General features: G+C 33.6%; 1 protein-coding gene across 1 annotated transcript in view; it reads right to left on the bottom strand.

Moving 5' to 3' along the window:
- Nucleotides 1–17,607, bottom strand: part of LOC149550361 (protein HOMOLOG OF MAMMALIAN LYST-INTERACTING PROTEIN 5-like) — a 28,480-nt gene extending 10,873 nt beyond the window's left edge. The window contains exons 1-2 of the mRNA XM_089793393.1: nucleotides 17,147–17,607; nucleotides 16,924–17,024 (exon numbers count right to left, since the gene is read on the bottom strand). Coding sequence (XP_089649519.1) covers nucleotides 16,924–17,024; nucleotides 17,147–17,240 — 195 coding nt within the window. The 5' untranslated portion in view covers nucleotides 17,241–17,607. The remainder of the gene's footprint in view (nucleotides 1–16,923; nucleotides 17,025–17,146) is intronic.
- Between the last annotated feature and the right edge of the window lie 1,413 nt (nucleotides 17,608–19,020).

Below are 19,020 nucleotides of genomic sequence, written 5' to 3' on the forward strand. Positions count from 1 at the left end.
TTTCTCCATAAAGCTGGCCTACATGGTCTAAGAGAAAACAAAAAACAATAATAAAATTCAAGTTAAGGTCCACAATTAAATACTTAGCTCAAAAAAATTAATTTTGCCAAAAGAAAATTGCACTTTTAAATTTACCAATTAGCTCCAATTGCAAAACGAAATTAAATGGCCTTGAAGGTGTTAAATATTTCCATTTAATGAGGGTTTAGTAATTAATACGTCATTAAATTTGGATTTTGGCTAACCAAAAGCCATTTTTTCAATATTAAATTACTAAATTCATTAAATACCTAAAAGTTTTCAAGGCAAATTAATCCAATTAAAGTCAATTTTTGCAATTTTCTACCAAATCGATTTTGCCAAGCTAAAAATAAAAATAAATAAAAATAAAATTGCATTTAGAACCAAAAAATCGATTTTTTGCAATTTTCCTCATTTTAACAAAATTAAAAAAATTTCACCAAAGAAAAATTTGAGATTTTCCAAAAACTTAAGTCTAAAAAATTTCTCTTTTGAAAATAATCCAAATTTACAGAGTTAAAACCAAATTTTCAAAAGAAAACATCTAAGTACAAAATTCACAACTTTATCCTGCCAAGTTGAAATTAAATTAAAAAATTAATCGGCCTAAGGAAAAAATTGATAGCTTTGGAAAATCAAGTTGAAACTGGGTGAAAATAAATCTAAACCTTCTCCCCACTGGCCCTGAAGGTGTCCAAGGCTCAAAAATTTCAAAACTCAAAAATGTTGGACAATCCAAAAATTTGCCAAGGCGATTAGAAAAAAGGGGGTCCCCAAAAATTTTGGGGCGATGGTGTGAAAACCTCACAACACCATCTTAATAAGATATATTTACGTACAAGTAAATAATAATGTTTATAATATTTTTTTGATTTATTACCTTCAAGTTTTTTCTATATTTATTCAATTCTTTTTAGAAACTGAAATGTACACTTGGCATATAATATTGGTGTTTAAGAAGACAAATCTTTTAATTCTTTAAGAGTTACGGCTTCTTGGAAGCCTTGATATATCGAATGCCTCTATATATTTGGAAGCCGTGAGAAACTCAAAGAACATGAATTGATTTCTCCTTCCACATGATATATGATATACCTCTGCAGTTCTTGTCACATTATTTCCTTCTCATTTTGCCTTTGCTGAAAGTCGTGATTGATAATCACTTTGAGTTTTGCGTCTGGAATTACTCTAGAGAAGGAACTGGTTGTTAGTGTCCAACCAAGGCTTACGTCCAAGGGACCGGCTATTTGAAACCAAGCCAAGGCTTACATTTTCCATCCTTAGACCAAGTTATGTGGTCAGACTTTCATATTCATATTGTTGTATGTTTTTCTTAAACTATTTTCGTATTTGCAGCAAGAAGGAATGTGCCATGAAAATTCTGTACATTAATTTTGAATTTCAATCGAATGGATATTCGATAGTCCAATCTCTGTGTGTTGTTGAGTCAAGACTAATTGCAAATGACAAGTTTATACAACATTGTTTTGCTGTAGTATAACAGAATGTATAGCCTTGCAAGCTTGTTAAGATCATTCTCTGTTATTTGATATATTGAAAATTACAATGATCCAACCCCTATTGGGGCTTAGTAAAAGAGTTGGATACTCTAAGATTGTAAACACCTGGGACTCACTTGGCTGTATGGCCAAGGAAAAGGGTGAAGAGGTGAGATCTGCAATAATATGAAACAGAATCAGATGTGACATAACAATATATATTATTTTAAAAAGGAATCATTTAAAAGCTCATGCATGTCCAATTCATTCTATGTTGTCAAGTCGAGTGTTGTGATTAAGTATAAGGATGCTCAGTGGCTAACAATGTGTTCCATGTTTATTCCGGGTAAGGAAGGCCTTTCTAGTTAGAGAAAGTGTAGGGATAAGTTTAAGGACCGTGGCTAAGTGGTTAAGCCCCTGACAATGGTTCCCCTCTCCACGAGATGTTAGGACGTGCATCAGATAAAGATGAGATGAGCATTCAAACATTTATTAGTAACAGGTATTTTTACTTTTATTATATTTATACAAGTAGAAGATATGATGGATTAATTTATATTGTTGAATTCGGTTATTTCCTTTGATGAAAGCAAACTTTCTCATCAATGTAATTGGTAACCATTTAGATTGGTTGACCTTCCAACTGAATATGGAATATATCTATAGGATTGTTACTTCAGTCTTTCATTTATAAGAATAATGATTATGAGCATATCTTCTAATCTTATGTTATTGTCACAATTAGCAATAGGAAGAAAAGGAATGAAACAATGGTATCTTATGTTCTAAATGATATAGTGGTATCTGATGCCCTAAATGATACAATGGTATCCGACGCCCCAAATGATACAGTGATATTTGATGCCCTAAATGATCTAATGGTAATTGATGCCCTAATTAACACAGTGGTATATAATGCCCTAAAGGATCCAATGATAATAGGTGCCCCAATTGATGCAGTGGTATGTGATGCCCTAAATGATCCAATGGTAATCAATGTCCTAATTGATATGATGGTATTTGATGATAATCTTTATTTGATTTTGATATAGTGGTATTGGATGGTAATCGTCATTTGATCCTAAGTGGTATTTGTGGACTAACCTCAGTGTTTGCAAAAGCATCCCTAGATTGATTTCAATTTCGAATTCCATGGTATGTAGATTTTAATTTCCATTGTAAATTCATTTATGGTGTTTCCAATTGTTAGTTATGAAATTTTCGTTTAACTGATTGTAACCGTTAATCTCATTCACATGAATATAATTGATATAATTGTCTTCCTATGAAAATGAAGTAATAACTGTATTTCTTTGATATGTTAGTTGTTAATTAAGACCTAGAAAAAAGTATATGTTAAAAGTTGATCAAATTTGCATGATGATGCCATTTTGAGATGACAGTATGTTTTATGATGATATCTGATTATCCTGCATTTGGACATATCTCTGATTATTTTATATGTTGGATTTAATGCTATGGTAATTTACTTCATTCTTGTTTTGTTATGCTTTATGCGAACGTAAGTGATGTAAATGGATTATTTCAGTATAATTGAATAAATGGTTAAACTAGGTTATTTAATGCATTTATTGTTTCGGCTATGTTATTATATGCAATTGCACTTGATCATGTGTTTTAGTGTGCATGATTTATATCCCTGGCAATGGCACATGGAGTTAGTGATTCAGCGGTTCATATTTCACCAATGTCGTCCCGATATGGTCGACGTATCTAATTTGATAGTTTAAATTAAACTTTTTGGGGATTTAATAAATCCAGACTCATTTGCATTATGTGACTAGACCTGTGAACATGGTAGTGCATTTAGAGGTTTGCAATGTCGCGAAAGTGGTTAAGGAATTCTGTGATTTTAGTTAAGGGTTTTCAGGCTTTATTTTAATTTATTTTATTTTTTGATAGCAATAGATGAATTCCAATTACTTGGAATAGCTTGTTTTCATTTGGGTCGATTCAGGATTTGACTAGGTTTCCTGGTTATTTACCCTAATCGATTATTCACTCGAAAAGTAAATAAGTATCCAAAGAGGAAATTAATTCCTCACTTCTCACTTTTGCAAATTAGAAATTAGAGAGCTTTTCCAAAATCCTCTTCTGGAGGATTGTGTTTCTGTTTGTTGTGAGAGCTACAGGCGTGGGATCTTCGCAAGATCGGTCTTGTTGGATCCAGCTCGGGGAGACCTTGCTTCGTCGTGACTTTCGACAACTTTCGCGAGATATTTGTTTTATCTGGCTAATTCCCATTTAAGCCCTTTTGCCTATCAAGTAGGGCTCTCTCGTTTTTGTGTTTCTACTCTGTTTCTACTTCTGTTTCTGGTAGTTGTATGCTAGGAGGCCAAAAACAAGTGTTCCCTTCCATTTTTAATTGTTAGTCATGCCCGGTTGGTCGGGTATGAACGTTTTCCTGATTTTTGGGATGAGGGTTTGGGGTTTCCCTGGCCGTTTTTGCATACAGTGTCCAAACCTGAATTTTATTGGATTTTTGTGGCTTTTGTGCCCAAAGACCAAATGGGTTTTATTTTTGAAGTTTTTGAGTTTTAGGGGTTTTCACCTCAATTCCTGTGCCGCTTCGTTTTCTCGAGTCTTCTTGCCATGATGTTGGTTGTGGACTTGGATTATCCGTAGGATGTCAGTCAGGCCATTGTTGCACCTTTTTGTCGCATTGGGATGCATACCACATCCGTCCTCTCGAGCTTGTATTAAGTTGAGTGTTATTTTGCTTGTGTCTCATCCAACCCTTGTTTTATGATCTTCGTGATGGTGGTGCGACACACAAGCACGTGTACGTGCATTTGTCGAGTGACTTCCGAGGCCTGGTTGGGAATATGCATGCCTATGGGCACTCATCATTGGATGAGTATGGGTAGGGTAGGGTAATATGGAGGGGGCTTCTATCTTGTAGCTTGGTGATTATTGTGCCCAGAGGGTTGGAATGAAGAAGTTCTAAACAAGTGATAACTAAATAAATTAATTGGGTAATAAATTTAAGATAATAAAAGGACACAGTGAGAGCCTTATGCTGGAAAGTTGAACCGCACAATATCTAGCTTGGGCTACGTGATGTCGATTTATTTCCCCTCCAGGCAAGTCCCTACATAGTAACCAATTGAGTGTCTGACCAGGACCTGTTGTTCTTGCATTGTCTCATGATCTTGGTTTCAATCATCATTACTGTCTGGTCTGAGTGTTAGCCATGAATGTGTGCTTTATGTGTGTTTGTGGTTGGATCATTTTCTCCATCAACACGGTGGGAGTGGACCTATGGGTTCCACGTAGTTGGGAGGCATAGCTACCTATACCACTACTAGGGACCGGTGTACGAAGACGGTCTATTTCCAGTTGCGATCGGTGCTTAATGTTTCACTTGGTACTTCGGTTTCCAAAGTATGTTATCTTGTGATTTATGCTTTTATTGGGATGCTTGGATATCATGTTTAGATGATGTTAGTTACTTGTCGCATTCCTTTATTATGATGTTTAGCATATGATTTGATGATGAGATTTACTTAGTTGGAGTATCTGTTGCTTATTGGTTTAGCATGTTAAAAACATTTCCTTGTTCTTATGATGTTATTACGTTTAGTAGTGACGTCCTCATAAGACAATTATGACTATTTAGTTGGCAGTTTGGGATATTATGCGTGGGTGATGGCTAGGGCCTTCGAGGTCTCATGATGTCATTACAGTTGGGAGGAACCATGCAAGAGTTTTGTTATTTTTGTCCATTGGGATGTTGCTTTCAGTATGTTTTGTTACTGCTTTGGTTTAGATGGTTGATTGTCTTCTGACCTTCAATTCTTGGGTTCGAGTGTCCAAGCCTCATATTGTCAATCTGGTACTCCCCGGTGTGGAGGTTCTAACTCTCTTTTGACCCCTCTGAATGTTCGTTGGAGCATTCTTGCTTTTCCTAGGCAATCGTGTTCTAGCATGGGGCGATACTTGTAAAGTATCGCACGCCCAAAGAATAAGTATCGTGCGATACTAAAAAGTATTGCATGCCTTAAGGGGAAATGTCATGCGATATTGGAAAGTGTTACATGCCCTTAGTAGAAATGTCGTATGACATTGGAAGAGTGTCGCACACCCTTAGAAATAATATAGCCGAGACCCTAAAAGTATTGCACAAGGTTTTTAAAAACGTTGTACAGTACTGGAAAGTATCGTTGAGGCTGTTTGAAAATGTCGCACGACCTTGTGTAAAAACCTGCGCTGGCGACCAACGGGCACTTTTTGTCTCAACCGAAAGGTTTAAAGATGTGATTGGGATACCCTTTGCGGAGTTCTTGATCTCCTTGGTTTGGCTTTTCGAATTCGAACCGTATTGGATTTGAATGTGTTTTGTGTTTTCCGTAGTTTGTTGTCTTTGGTCAATAGTGGCGTTTGGAGATCCGTTGGTGTTTGGATGTTTGTTTAGTCTTCTGTTGCGATCTTTGTGATCCTTGTATGTTGATTGTCATGCACATCCATACTTGTTTTTAAATAAAAATCTTGGCTTTTATTTATCCTTGTACCAAGGATCTCTGGGCGGGGCATTATAGAATAAGAAAAATTCACGATGATATTGGGCTATTAGAACTAAAGAAGGAAAGGATAATGAAAAAGTTTTCGCTATTGAGAGAGAACCTTACCCTACAAATAGACCATGTGCAGAGACAGTTGGATGAATGTCTTTTAGTCAAAGCCTCATATGAGAAATTTCCATACACAGATTTGAATGCAGTAGAGATTGCATCATATGGACTATGTGCGTTAATAAGTGTATTAGATGCAATCAAGGACAAGTTTGACAAGGAATTCTTTATCTTGAAGAACTTTGCAGATTGCATTACATAGATATCCACCCAACAATCTTAAAGGTAGAAATTCAAAATTTTGATTTGTACATAAGTTTTCACACCACCTTTGTCATTGATGTCAAAGGGGGAGTGTAGTAAAGAAAATTATATTAAAGGGAGTAATGTATAGAAAAAGTGTCTAAGTAAAAATGTAGTAAAGAATTGTAGAAGGGATAAGTAAGAGCATAGTCAAAGGGGGTATCCCGATGTAAGATGGTATAAATAAGAAAGCAATCCACATTTTGTGAATTTTGTATGGCCATGTAACAGATGTGACAAATTTTGAAATTTTGTAATTTTGAAGTTTGAGGGACATAGCCAATTTTCCCAATATGTTGCCATCAAGGCCAAAGGGAGAGATTGTTGGCAATTTGGCTAAGTTAAATAGTATGAGGTTGTCATTTATGGCAACATATATTCAATATGAAGTGAGTAAAGTATGGAGATATAGTTTTGGTAGTTCGAATTAGTAAATTGTCTAAGTATCATACATTTTATTTGGCAGCACCGTTACAATTTTGATTGGCGCAGTTCACAGAGGCAATATTTGTTAAATTTATAATAGTGATATCATATTGGTTTGAGAGTGCAGACTGCACCACAATCTTCTCCCCTTGCATACCAGTTAAGCATTATATACTTTACACTTGGTAAAATAGATGGGCGGCGACCCTTAGGAAATATTCATGTTTAATACTAACTATAACTAAACAGTTATGTTAGTTTATATTTGTATCATCTCTTTTCTTGGACGCCAATTTATTTGTGTAGTATTGGCCGACCTAGAGAGGATCATGTCCCTTTGAGGGACATGCCCTTTGGTCATGGCATAATAGAAAGGTGTTATTGTAGTTTGAAGACACACAATTTACATAAGTTTTCTCCTTCAAGCAATACTGCCCCATACGAATTTATTGCAAAGACAACTAAATTCTAAACAACATTCAATATTCTGATAACTCCTACATTCAGAAGTGAAAGAAGAAGATTATCTACAGCAACACAAGGATATTATAAAAGTTTGATTTTATAACAGAATTTGCAGAAACTTTACATGGTATCAGAGCTTTGGTAGTCAAACCTAGGCTTTGCAAATTAAGTGATCAAACCTTATATATATCTAACATCACTCTCCTATCTTCAATGGCATACACAATCAGACCCGAGGATAGGTTTGATGGAAAATAACACTTTGATGCCTGGAAATTCATAATCATGATGATTCTTGAAGAAAATGATGTAAAACAATTTGTTGAATCAGCATCTAGACAACCTACAATTGAACCTCATAAATCCTTCTGGATTAAAGGAAATAAAAAAGCCATTCAGATCATATTAGATGGAGTGAAAAATGATATCATACCTAAGCTAACAAAATATCAAACAACATTTGCTATGATGAATGCACTACTAAATGCATATGAGGTTAACAATGCAACTAGAGTTCTTGCACTAAAAAAACAACTAAATCACATACAAATAAAGAAGGGAGAATCAATGAATTCTTACTTCCTAAGGGTTGCCAGCCTAAGAGATGAACTTGCAAATATAGAAACCATTATTAGTGACACGGAATTAACACTGATGGCTATAGATGGATTACCAAATTTATGGGAAAGTTTCGCACAAGGAGTAAGTGCCAGAGATAAACTTCTTGACTTCAATAGACTTAGGGAGATTGTCTTCAAGAAGAATCCAAAAAACTAAAAAAAAGAGGGAAATTGAAAATGGAAGATGAAGAACTTCATGTTCTTAATACAAACTCCTATAAAGGCAAGAAAAAACATTTCAAGAAGAAAAAGGGGTAATCAAAAGAATGACAAATCTAAGAAAGATCTATCCAAAATAAAGTGCTTAAGATGCGAAAAGTTTGGACACTCTAGATCTAATTGCCCTGAGAATTCTAAACAACAAGTGAACTGTAAAAATGTTACTAGGGAAGAAAATAACTATGATTCTAAGAATTGTGTATTGAATTCATCACTATCAAATGAAGTCTCAAATAAAGCATGGGTGATTGATAGTGGATCCTCTAGACATATTAAAGGACACAAAGAAGCACTAGACTCTATATCAAAAAAAGTTAATGGTGAAGTCACCATTGGTGATAATTCAACAAATTTCGTCAAAGGAATTGAAAATTGCACCTTAAAACTAAAATAAAAAAATTCTCTTCTTTTCAAAAGAGTACTCTATGTACCAGGAATAAAAAGAAATCTAATCTCAGTTACAACACTTGAAGATGGACATAATGTTGCATTCATGGACAGTAAAGTAATAACCTGGGCTAAGAACTCCTTAATAAAGAAAGTAAAAATTATAGGTCAAAGAAAAGGGTATTTGTATGAATTAAAATCAAAATCTAGTCAACTTATTCAAGCCTTAATTCATGAAGCTACGGATATAAATGAAATATGGCACAGAAGGTTAGGACATCTAAATTTCAAAATTTTATCAACTATAGAGAAGATGGTTACTAGCTTACCTAAACTAAATAAAGATCACTCAAGCATATGTAAAAGGTGCACTTTGGGTAAGAACACCAAAAGTCCATTTCATGATAGCACTAGAAAAACTAACAATGTTTTAGAATTAATCCACTTGGATTTATGTGGACCTATGTCTGTTCCTTCTCTCGGAGGATTCTGGTAACCATATTATGTTCATAGATGACTTCTTTAGGAAAATTTGGATTTACTTCCTAAAATACAAAGAATCAGAAGAAATCTTAAAGAGATTTAAAGAATTTAAAACCTTAACTGAAAACTTATTAGGACATAAAATTGAAACTCTTAGAACTAATAATGGAGGAGAATACACCTTAGATTTGTTTAGAAGTTTTTGTAAAGAAACATGAATTAAGAGGGAGTATACCGTTCCTTATTACCCGCAACAAAACGAGGTAGTAGAAAAGAATAATAGAACAATTATAGAATCTGCAAGAGCTATGATATTTGATCAAAATTTAGAATATAATCTTTGGTCAGAAGCCCCTTGTACTGCTGTCTATATTCAAAACAGAAGCCCTCACTCCTACCTTAAAGATAAAACTCTTGAAGAAGTCTTTACTAAGGTTAAACCCAATATAAGTCATCTTAGGACTTTTGGGTGCCTTGTATATATTCATGTTCCAAAAGAAAAAAGAACTAAGTTAGAACCTTCTGGGAGCAAAGGTATTTTTGTAGGGTATAGTGAAACATCTAAAGCATATAGGGTTTTCATACCTGGACAAAAAAATATTGAACTTAGTAGGGATATAATTTTTGAAAAAGACTTGGCATTCAAAAATGCCCTAAGTTCTAAAGAACACTCTCCTTTACCTAGTTCTGAAAGAAATACTGAAACTGAGTCTCAAAGGGAGAACACTGAAGAAATTGAAGATGAAATTCAAAATCTTAATCTTGAAGAAACTCAAAATTCTAAGAAAAGACCACTTCGAGGCATTAAGACAATAGAGGAAGCACAAAACTTTGTTGCACCATCTGGAACAATTAGAGAAAGCAAAAAACCTAAAAGATTTTCTAGTTACACAACAAACATGAATGATTTGTCTAAATTAGAACCTACCAATGTTTCAGAGGCTATTAAACATACAGCTTGGAAAGATGCTATGATAGAAGAATACCAATCTATTATGAAAAATAATGTTTGAGAAATTGTTCCAGACCTAAAAGAAAATCTGTTGTTTCTTCCACATGGATTTTTTAAAATAAAGCATGCTACAGATGGTAGCATTGAAAAATACAAAGCTAAATTTGTAGCCAGGGGATTCTCTCAGAAAGAGGGTATTGATTATGAAGAAACTTTTGCTCCTATTGCTAGATACAACTTTGTAAGAGTAGTCCTAGCCTTTGCAGCATCGAAGGGATGGGAAGTACATCAGATGGATGTAAAAACAACATTCCTAAATAGAAAGATTATAGAAGAAGTATATCTGGAGCAACCTGAAAGATTTGAAACTTATGATCCCAACGTTTTTGTTTGCAGGCTCAAGAAAGCTCTCTATGGGCTTAAACAGGCTCCAAGGGCTTGGTATGAAAGAATTGATAAGTATCTTACCAGCTTAGGATTCTCCAAAAAAGAAGCTGATCCAAATCTATAGTATAAAAGGGATAAAGATGATATGGTAATTCTAATACTGTATGTTGATGATTTACTAATAATAGGTGGTGATCATTTTATAGATCAATGCAAGAAAGATCTAATTCGAGAATTCGAGATGAAATACTCGGGACTCATTCATTACTTCCTAAGACTGGAAGTACGGCAAAATTCTGATAGCATTATCCTTCATCAATGGAAGTATACATTAGATATTTTGAAGAGATTTGGAATGTGGAATTGCAAGTCTATGTCTTCTCCAATGGAGATTAATCTACATAAAGAAATAACAGCCGAATCACCTTCTATAAATTCTACTATCTATAGACAAATGATTGGGTCCCTGATGTACTTGGTAAATACAAGACCTGATATTTGCTATGTTGTTAATGCCCTAAGTCAGCTTATGTGTGAGCCAAAGGAGATTCACCTAGTTGCAGTCAAACACATTATGGGATACTTACAAGGTACTCTTAATCTTGGGCTCAAATATGAGAAAGTTGATTTAGATTTACATGGATTCACTGACTCAGATTGGGGTGGAAGTGTTCAAGACAGAAAAAGTGCTTCAGGATGGTGTTTTAGTTTAGGATCAGCAATGATATCTTGGATATGTAGAAAATAGTCTTTAGTAGCACAAAGTTCCACAGAAGGAATACATTGCAGCAGCAATGGTCTCTCGGGAAGCAGTTTGGCTTAGAAAGTTACTTGTGAAATTATTTGGGCAAGCCATGAATACTGTGATTATTCATTATGATAATTAGAGTTCTATCAAACTTTCGGTGACTCCAGTTTTTCATAACAAGTCCAAGCATATTAAAATTCCTTACCATTATGTAAGAGATATGATAGATAGGAATATTGTAAAATTAGAATACATTTGCACTACAGATCAGACAACAAATATTCTCACCAAACCTCTCTCTAAAGTGAAGATAGATCACTTCAGGAAAAGACTTGGTATGATTGAATTGTAATTCATTTGTATTCTTTAAGTTATTAATGAAAAAAATTTATTGTTAGGCTATTAACTGTCATGGGCTCCACCATCTATATTTATTATTTACAAGGTGACAATCTATGAAGTAATAAATACTTGTATAAAAGACATTATGAGAGATGATGATCCCTCAGATAATGTATTGAACAATATAGAACCACTGTTAGATCTAGGTGAGTTCAAGATCATTTGTGACATAAGCATTTCTATGCTTATTAATCACAACTTGGATAAAGGAAGAATTTATTCTTCGGACTTTATCCTTTTTTTTGGTAGATGTTAACTCAAGATCAAGTTGTGATATAGGATTACCAGTTCCTATGAGTCACAACCTAGAGAAATGAAGAATTTAATCATTCTTCGGATTTATCCTGTGTATTGCATTACATGCAATACTGACATCACTAATGTAAGTGATAAATCATATTAAAAGATGGCTATATGACTTAGTATCATGTGTTCCATGATGCCATTTGCTCAGAAGATTCAGATAGATATAGAGTATCTATCTATGTTTATTCATCGTAATTGATGATGCTAAATATGTTATCTCTCAGTATGATTATCAAGTTAAGAGGGAGTGTTAAATTTATAACAGTGATATCATACAAGTCTGAGAGTGCAGACCGCACCATAATCTTCTCCCTTTGCATACCATTTAAGCATTATATACTTTACACTTGGTAAAATAGATGGGCGGCAATCCTTACGAAATATTCATGTTTAATACTAACTATAACTAAAAAGTTATGTTAGTTTATATTTGTATTATCTCCTTTCTTGGACATCGATTTATTTAAGTGTAGTATTGGCCGACCTAAAGAGGGTCATGTCCCTTCGAGGGACATGCCCTTTGGTCATGGTATAATAGGAGGGTGTTATTGTAGTTTGAAGACACAATTAACATAAGTCTGCTCCTTCAAGCAATACTGCCCCATACAAATTTATTGTAGAGACAATTAAATTTAGAACAACATTCTAATAACTCCTCCTACATTCAGAAGTGAAAGAAGATTATCTACAGCTACACAAGGATATTATAAAAGTCTGATTTTATAACAGAATTTGCATTAACTTTACAGTATTGGCACGTGTGCTCTTAGCTACAACAAGTATAGTATGTCTAGATACCACAGTTATGTGCGCAAAGCAATGCAGACAGTATAGGCAAACTTATTGCAGTTTTTCCAGTTGCAGTAATGAGCCGACTGAACAAGATAAAGATAAGGAATTGGGTATTTTATGTTAAGGAATTATTTTGTTTACCAAAACAATTACTTGACTAATTAGGGACAACATCCTAGATGTTAACCCTAAGTAAGCAAGGTATAGTTTTACATTTTGGCAAACGTGTAAAGGTATGAAGGTCGACAATGCAAGTTATTATGAAATATCAGGGTATAAAGGACAACTTTTGAAATACGAAGTTAACTGTGAATGTGATGCGATGATTGTGATAAGAATGTGATTATTTTGTGATGAAAATTTCGATGTTAAAGCAGAATAAAAGGCTATGTGAAGTTGATACAAACAGCTACAAAGGTCTTATCAAATATTGGAGATATCAACAATTGCAAAGAGGTTTTTGTATCTATTCTTTTGTATACCGAATATCATTGTGTATTGCATCTTTGGGCAGTGGGCTCAACTTGCATACATTTTGTAATTGTATTAACAACTCCTAATAGAGTTGAGGCTTCTAATGGGCCTAGTCCTCTAACAAGGAAAAAGACACTATACGGATGTAATAGACTCCTAATAGGGTCAGTATCTTTCACAAGATACTTTTGATTAGTGGATCATTTTGTGGGTACCATTCCCACCGGAGTTTTCCCTTGGCTTCCCTAAATAACAAAATATGGTGTTATGTGTTGCATTACTTTATGGTTGTGTTTATTATTCAGCTTAATCAATTTACTTTCATATGCAAGTTATAAAATTGTTAATGATATCAATAATTGGGCAAAAGTTTGTGAAATACTGATTCACACCCACTCTCAGTATTTTCTATTTCTAACAAGATACTGCTTACACATTAGTCTAATAACAAGTTGCCAATTCCTTGAGCATTATTTTTGTTGCAAATGAAGTATTCACCCTAGGTGTTAAATACATCCTGCACTTTATGCTCCTGATGTGGCTCCACTGTCTCATCTGCAGCATTTGCATAAGATTTCATGCAAATCCAGGGTGTTAATGTGTTTGGAAGCAGTTAAAAAACCATTTCAGAAATAGAATCGAAATTCAAGCCAAACATGTTAAAACTAAAAGAGTAACAGCATCAAATACTCATAAAGGCAAGAGATCTGAAGTGAAGTAAACCCCAGAGTGCAGCAAACCTCTTAATTAAACTAAGAATAAGCCAGCACTGTCTCCTAATGCAGAGCAAATTCCAAGACTCAATTACACTTCTCATTTCCCAACTTCAGTCATCAGTATTTTGCACAAGATGTCCTGGTTCTGTTTTGCGTTCACAAGCTGGTCCAATTCAGGGCACATAAACTGAAATCACTCAGCTAGCTCTCCCTGCTATGTTTCCAGCCTGTGGTGTCTGGTTTGAAAGGGTTAATCCTTTCTATTTATTTGACCTGAACATAATCCTTTCTTGTTTATGCAAAAAGTTAAAACCAGTTGCATTTATACAGAAAACACACTTTATTAATACTGCACTTATCTTATAATCATTCATACGATATCTGAGATAGGCATAGAAAGTAGGCTTCAAATAAATAATGGTTTTCAAGAAAGCAACAAAATTACAAGCCAAAGCATATTGATAAAACCAATCAATTACCACATAGCAATTGTGCTACTACACTTCTCTTGTACCTGTTCTTTGAGCCCCAAACGATCATATGCAAAACATACTCAGCTTTACAGTTTACTTGAGTCCCAAATTTTCCTGCCATTCATATAATGTAGCTATGATATACCTGTAAAAATATACTTTATTTACAAATAACAATCACCTTGTGCCATAAATGGAACCCATACACTCTGTGCATATTCAATCAGTCTTGTCCAAGTTCGCCAACCTTCTATCCACTAAAATAAGCTTAGATTTGTGTTGTATAATCTGTTTCTACAGAAAATATTGAGTTTTTTGAAGTTAATGTTCCAACAATAGTCATTAATAATCGTTGCACATGTGGAAAATCTTGTTGAGTTGCTTGCAACACAAGTTTAGTTTAGGTGTGAGTCAAAGAGTTTTAGTTTGAATCAAGTTCTTACTGTAGATGTGTTGAGTTAGGTGTCCATAAGTTTCAATTAGCTGTCAAGTTTATGTGTGTGTTGTCAATCATCAAGTAGTTTGTTGTCAATCTAATTAATAGTCATTTAGGAATGTTGTTGAGTCAATCTATTGTATAAATTTGCATCTATTATTCAATAAAAAGTTGGAAGTTCTTTCTTTCTCTATTATATTTCTGCTGTTCTATTTTTCTAAAATAACAAAACAACGCAAACAAAACAAAGAGAAGAAAGAACTTTTAGCTTGGTTTTATTGGTTTTATTGAATAATAGATGTCAATATATACAATAGTTTGATTCAACAACATTCTTAAATGATTGCTAATTACATTGACAACAAACTAATTCATGATTGACAACACACACATTAATTTGACACTAACTAAAACTTATGGACACTTAACTCAACACATCTACAATAACAACTTGATTCAAACTAAAACTCTTTGACTCAATCCTAAACCAAACTTGTGTTACCAGCAATTCAACAAGGCTTGTCACATGTGCAACAATTATTATTGACTGCCGTTGAAACATTAACTCCAACACCCCCACTTAATGTGACAACTAAAGGAAACATTATCTAGAAATTATACTTCAAAAATATGTCATAGAGGAGTAAGACTTTCTCATAGTTATGCAGCTATAATCCAGCTTTGAAACACCATTGGACATACCATCTCCATATGAAATATCTCACAAACAATGCCAAGCTTCCAAACTTTCAGATCTCCCTGAACTATTGGACACACCATCTCCACATGGAATGCCTCATAACCCTTGTAAAGGTATAACTTTTCCGTTCTTATAGCACCTCAAACTATTCGAGCATCTATCTAGACTCTACCACATCTTTTCCTATTTTTCAAAGCATTGATCTCTTCAAAATCAAACAAATTCTTCAATGAAATCATTATCATTCGGTGTTTCTTCTCTTGGCCTCATCTTCTTAACTTCTTCTCTAACAGATAAAACTTAATAGGAAGATAGCTCTGATACCATATTGGAAAAATAGAACAAAAAAAAACAAAACAGAGAGAAGAAAAAGCTTTCAGCTTGTTTTTATTGAATAATAGATGTCAATTTATACAATAGCTTGACTCAACAACATTTCTAAATGACTGCTAATTACACTGACAACAAACTACTTCATGATTGACAACACAAACATAAACTTCACACTAACTGAAACTTATGATCACCTAACTCAACACATTTACAATAAGAATTTGATTCAAACTAAAACTCTTTGACTCAATCCTAAACTAAACTTGTGTTGCTAAAAACTCAAGGTTTGCCATATGTGCAACAATTATTATTGACTACTGTTGGAACATTAACTCCAACAAGCTGCATACCTATGAGAAAGTCTTACTCCTCTATTACATATTTTCAGAGTATAATTTCTACATAATGTTTCTGCTGTTCTACTTTTCCAACAGACGCTACATCTGGAGTAAAAACCTTCTTCACGCAGCAGTCATACATCACTCATATCATTTGGCTAATGAGATTTCCATATCACTTTGCTGAAACCGAAGGCTTCCCAACAAATTACAAAACCTCATGTTCTGCAACAGGTCGCTATTTGAAATATTTGTTTAATACTTTAGCCAATTAGAATACACTTAATTCTCAGCAAGGCAATCTAAACCGTAAAAACCATGGGCACCTGAAGTCAGCAGAAGATCACACATGCAAAGTAATGGTTGAATGCTCCAACAATCTGGAAAAGTTGAAAGTGAAAAATTCTTTCTGTTTGCAAAAGTTATTTTCAACATTGTTTCACATTGGGGATGCGAATAAGCTATTCCCGTACCCTCATGGCTCAAGAATCCATTTCCACTTGAGGAGTGAACAGTCAAGAAATTATGCATGAAATCAAATTTGCATGGAAACAAAGAGTTGAATGGAAAACAACATAACTATTTTCAATTACCCGTTGATCAATTCACGAAAGTTATATGACTAAATAAAAAACGTTGAATTCTAACTCTGTAATTTATTTGTATCAGATAAAACCACAAAGTACAGATTCTTACAAACTAGGGTTAGAAAATATAGAAATTCGGAATTGCATTCACCCATTCAAAATTATTTTGTATCTTATTTTATTTGTTTTGTTTCCTCTGCTTATAGTTTATGTTGCCTCTTGTTTCGCTCAAAATAAATCGGGGCTCTGTAAGTAAGCGGGTACCTTTTCAAGCTGCTTCATTAAGGAAACCAGCAAAGCGCTGGTTGTTTTGGTCCGTTCCTTCGCTGGGATCTTCAGCCCTCGTTCCATTGCATATAAACGACCTTCAAAAACGCACAAATCCTATTAATTTTGTTCAATTGAAGAAATTGTGAATAATAAAAAGAGGATGGAATGTTCAATATCTGTTGCGGTACAGTTGAGATCAAAATTAATATATAATTACAGTAATAGGCGACGAGAGGTTCATGTTTCTGAAGCTCATCAGCTCTTTGCAGAAAAGGGAGAATTAATTTTGCAGGCTCCGTGTCATTCGCCATTTTTTGTTAGCTTTTTAGCTGGTAAAGACGATCACGAGATGGTGCTCTTCCTATTCAGAAATTGAACTCGGAAGAAAATATTTAGTATGACAATAATTATTAGTCTTTTAAAAACAGCTATGTACAGTCTTAAAAGAGATTGTGAAATTGAACTTTCCTCACGAAGAAGGAAGAGAAGAATGAAACTTTTAGAAGTCGGGAAAACATTTACACCCGCCAGCTCACCCGAGGGTTTCGTGCTATTGTTCAGTGTTTTTTTCAAATTCGCCATCTAGAATATCAATTTTACTAGGGAAAAAGGATGAATGAGAAGGAATTTTGGTTATTACTCTAGACTGTAGTTTTCCGCCCAACTTAATCTATTACCAATTTTTTTTTGGGAAAAGATACGAAAAATTTGTAGTCTCAAAATAGATATTTTTATATTTGAATGTTATTTTTTAATTGGTTATAGCAATTTTTTCCAGTGGTTTTAAAGAATTTAAAAAGAAAAATCAATTAATATTATTGTTTATTCATTTATTGAAAGAAAGATAATTTAAATGAAAGAGGTCATTCCCAAAAATTTAGCATTAAAAATCTGAACGTCCTATTACTATTTTTTGGAAAGATACCAAAACATTAATGAATGTTAAATTTTTAGTCTCAAAATAATATTTTTTATATTTGAATGTTATTTTATAATTGGTTATAGCAAATTTTCTTAATAGTTTTAAACAATTTAAAATGAAAAAAAATCAATTAATATTATTATTTATTCATGTATTGAAATTAAGATGATTTAAATGAAAGAAACCATTCCCAAAAATTTAGCATTAAAAATCTGAATATTATTGTCCTGCTATCTATTAAAAGTAAGGTCATTTAAATGAAAGAGAGAGGCATTTAATTTTTATACTTAGTAGTTCATCTGCAACCATCAAATTGTTGGGCATTAATATGTTGCTATCTGTGAGCAAAACATTTATAAAGATCATCAAGGATTTAATTCATTCTATGTTTGCACGATATTGTTTCAGGAGGGCAGAGAAGTGTATTTCTTCATCTGTGTAAGAGTTTACAATTTATATTATGCTTTCCATTAGTTTTTAAATTTTTGTAGGTAACCATATTGTCAATAATATATTTTTGTTGTTTTCTCAGGATAGGAGTTGTTAGTACATTCTAAGATTTCTCCAATCATATCAAGTTTGAGGAGTGAACTCCAAATTATGTGTAGAGATTATTTTGTAGCTTTCATTGGGTAGCTTAGATTTTTGTTTGGAATTTTGCATATGTCATCGTCTCTCCACTTTCATCATTTTATTGTGTACCTGTGTATGCATATATATATGTTTTCATTCTCAAACGACAACGAAAAGAGTTTATATTGTGTGCAAAAGTAGTGCAACATAGGTAATGCTTTAGAAAAGAGGGTTTATATTATGCGCAAAAGAAATGGTTTTCACTTGTAGCTTTTTCCTGGCATCTAATGGAGGGTAAAATGCTATTATGTTTGTTTCATTTGAATTTTTGTGTCAAGTTTAACATTTCTACATCTATATTCACAATATCTGTTCCATTGAAAAATGTTAATTGTCTCATAATTTCATCCAAGTATATTCTCTAGCCCTAAATCACACATCATTGAAGTATATTGTTTGGCCTTGGGCCACACGGCATGAAAAAATGTACATACAAAATGTATATAGACCAGATAAATGTATATTATAGTTTTGAGTTTTTATCTCTACACATTTTATTTTTTGCTCTTTCTTCTCATATGGCTTGGTGCTAGCGT

Source organism: Cupressus sempervirens, chromosome 7 (assembly GCF_028749045.1).
Source record: "Cupressus sempervirens isolate cs-2001-9-10 chromosome 7, ASM2874904v1, whole genome shotgun sequence".
Classification (NCBI taxonomy): domain Eukaryota; kingdom Viridiplantae; phylum Streptophyta; class Pinopsida; order Cupressales; family Cupressaceae; genus Cupressus; species Cupressus sempervirens.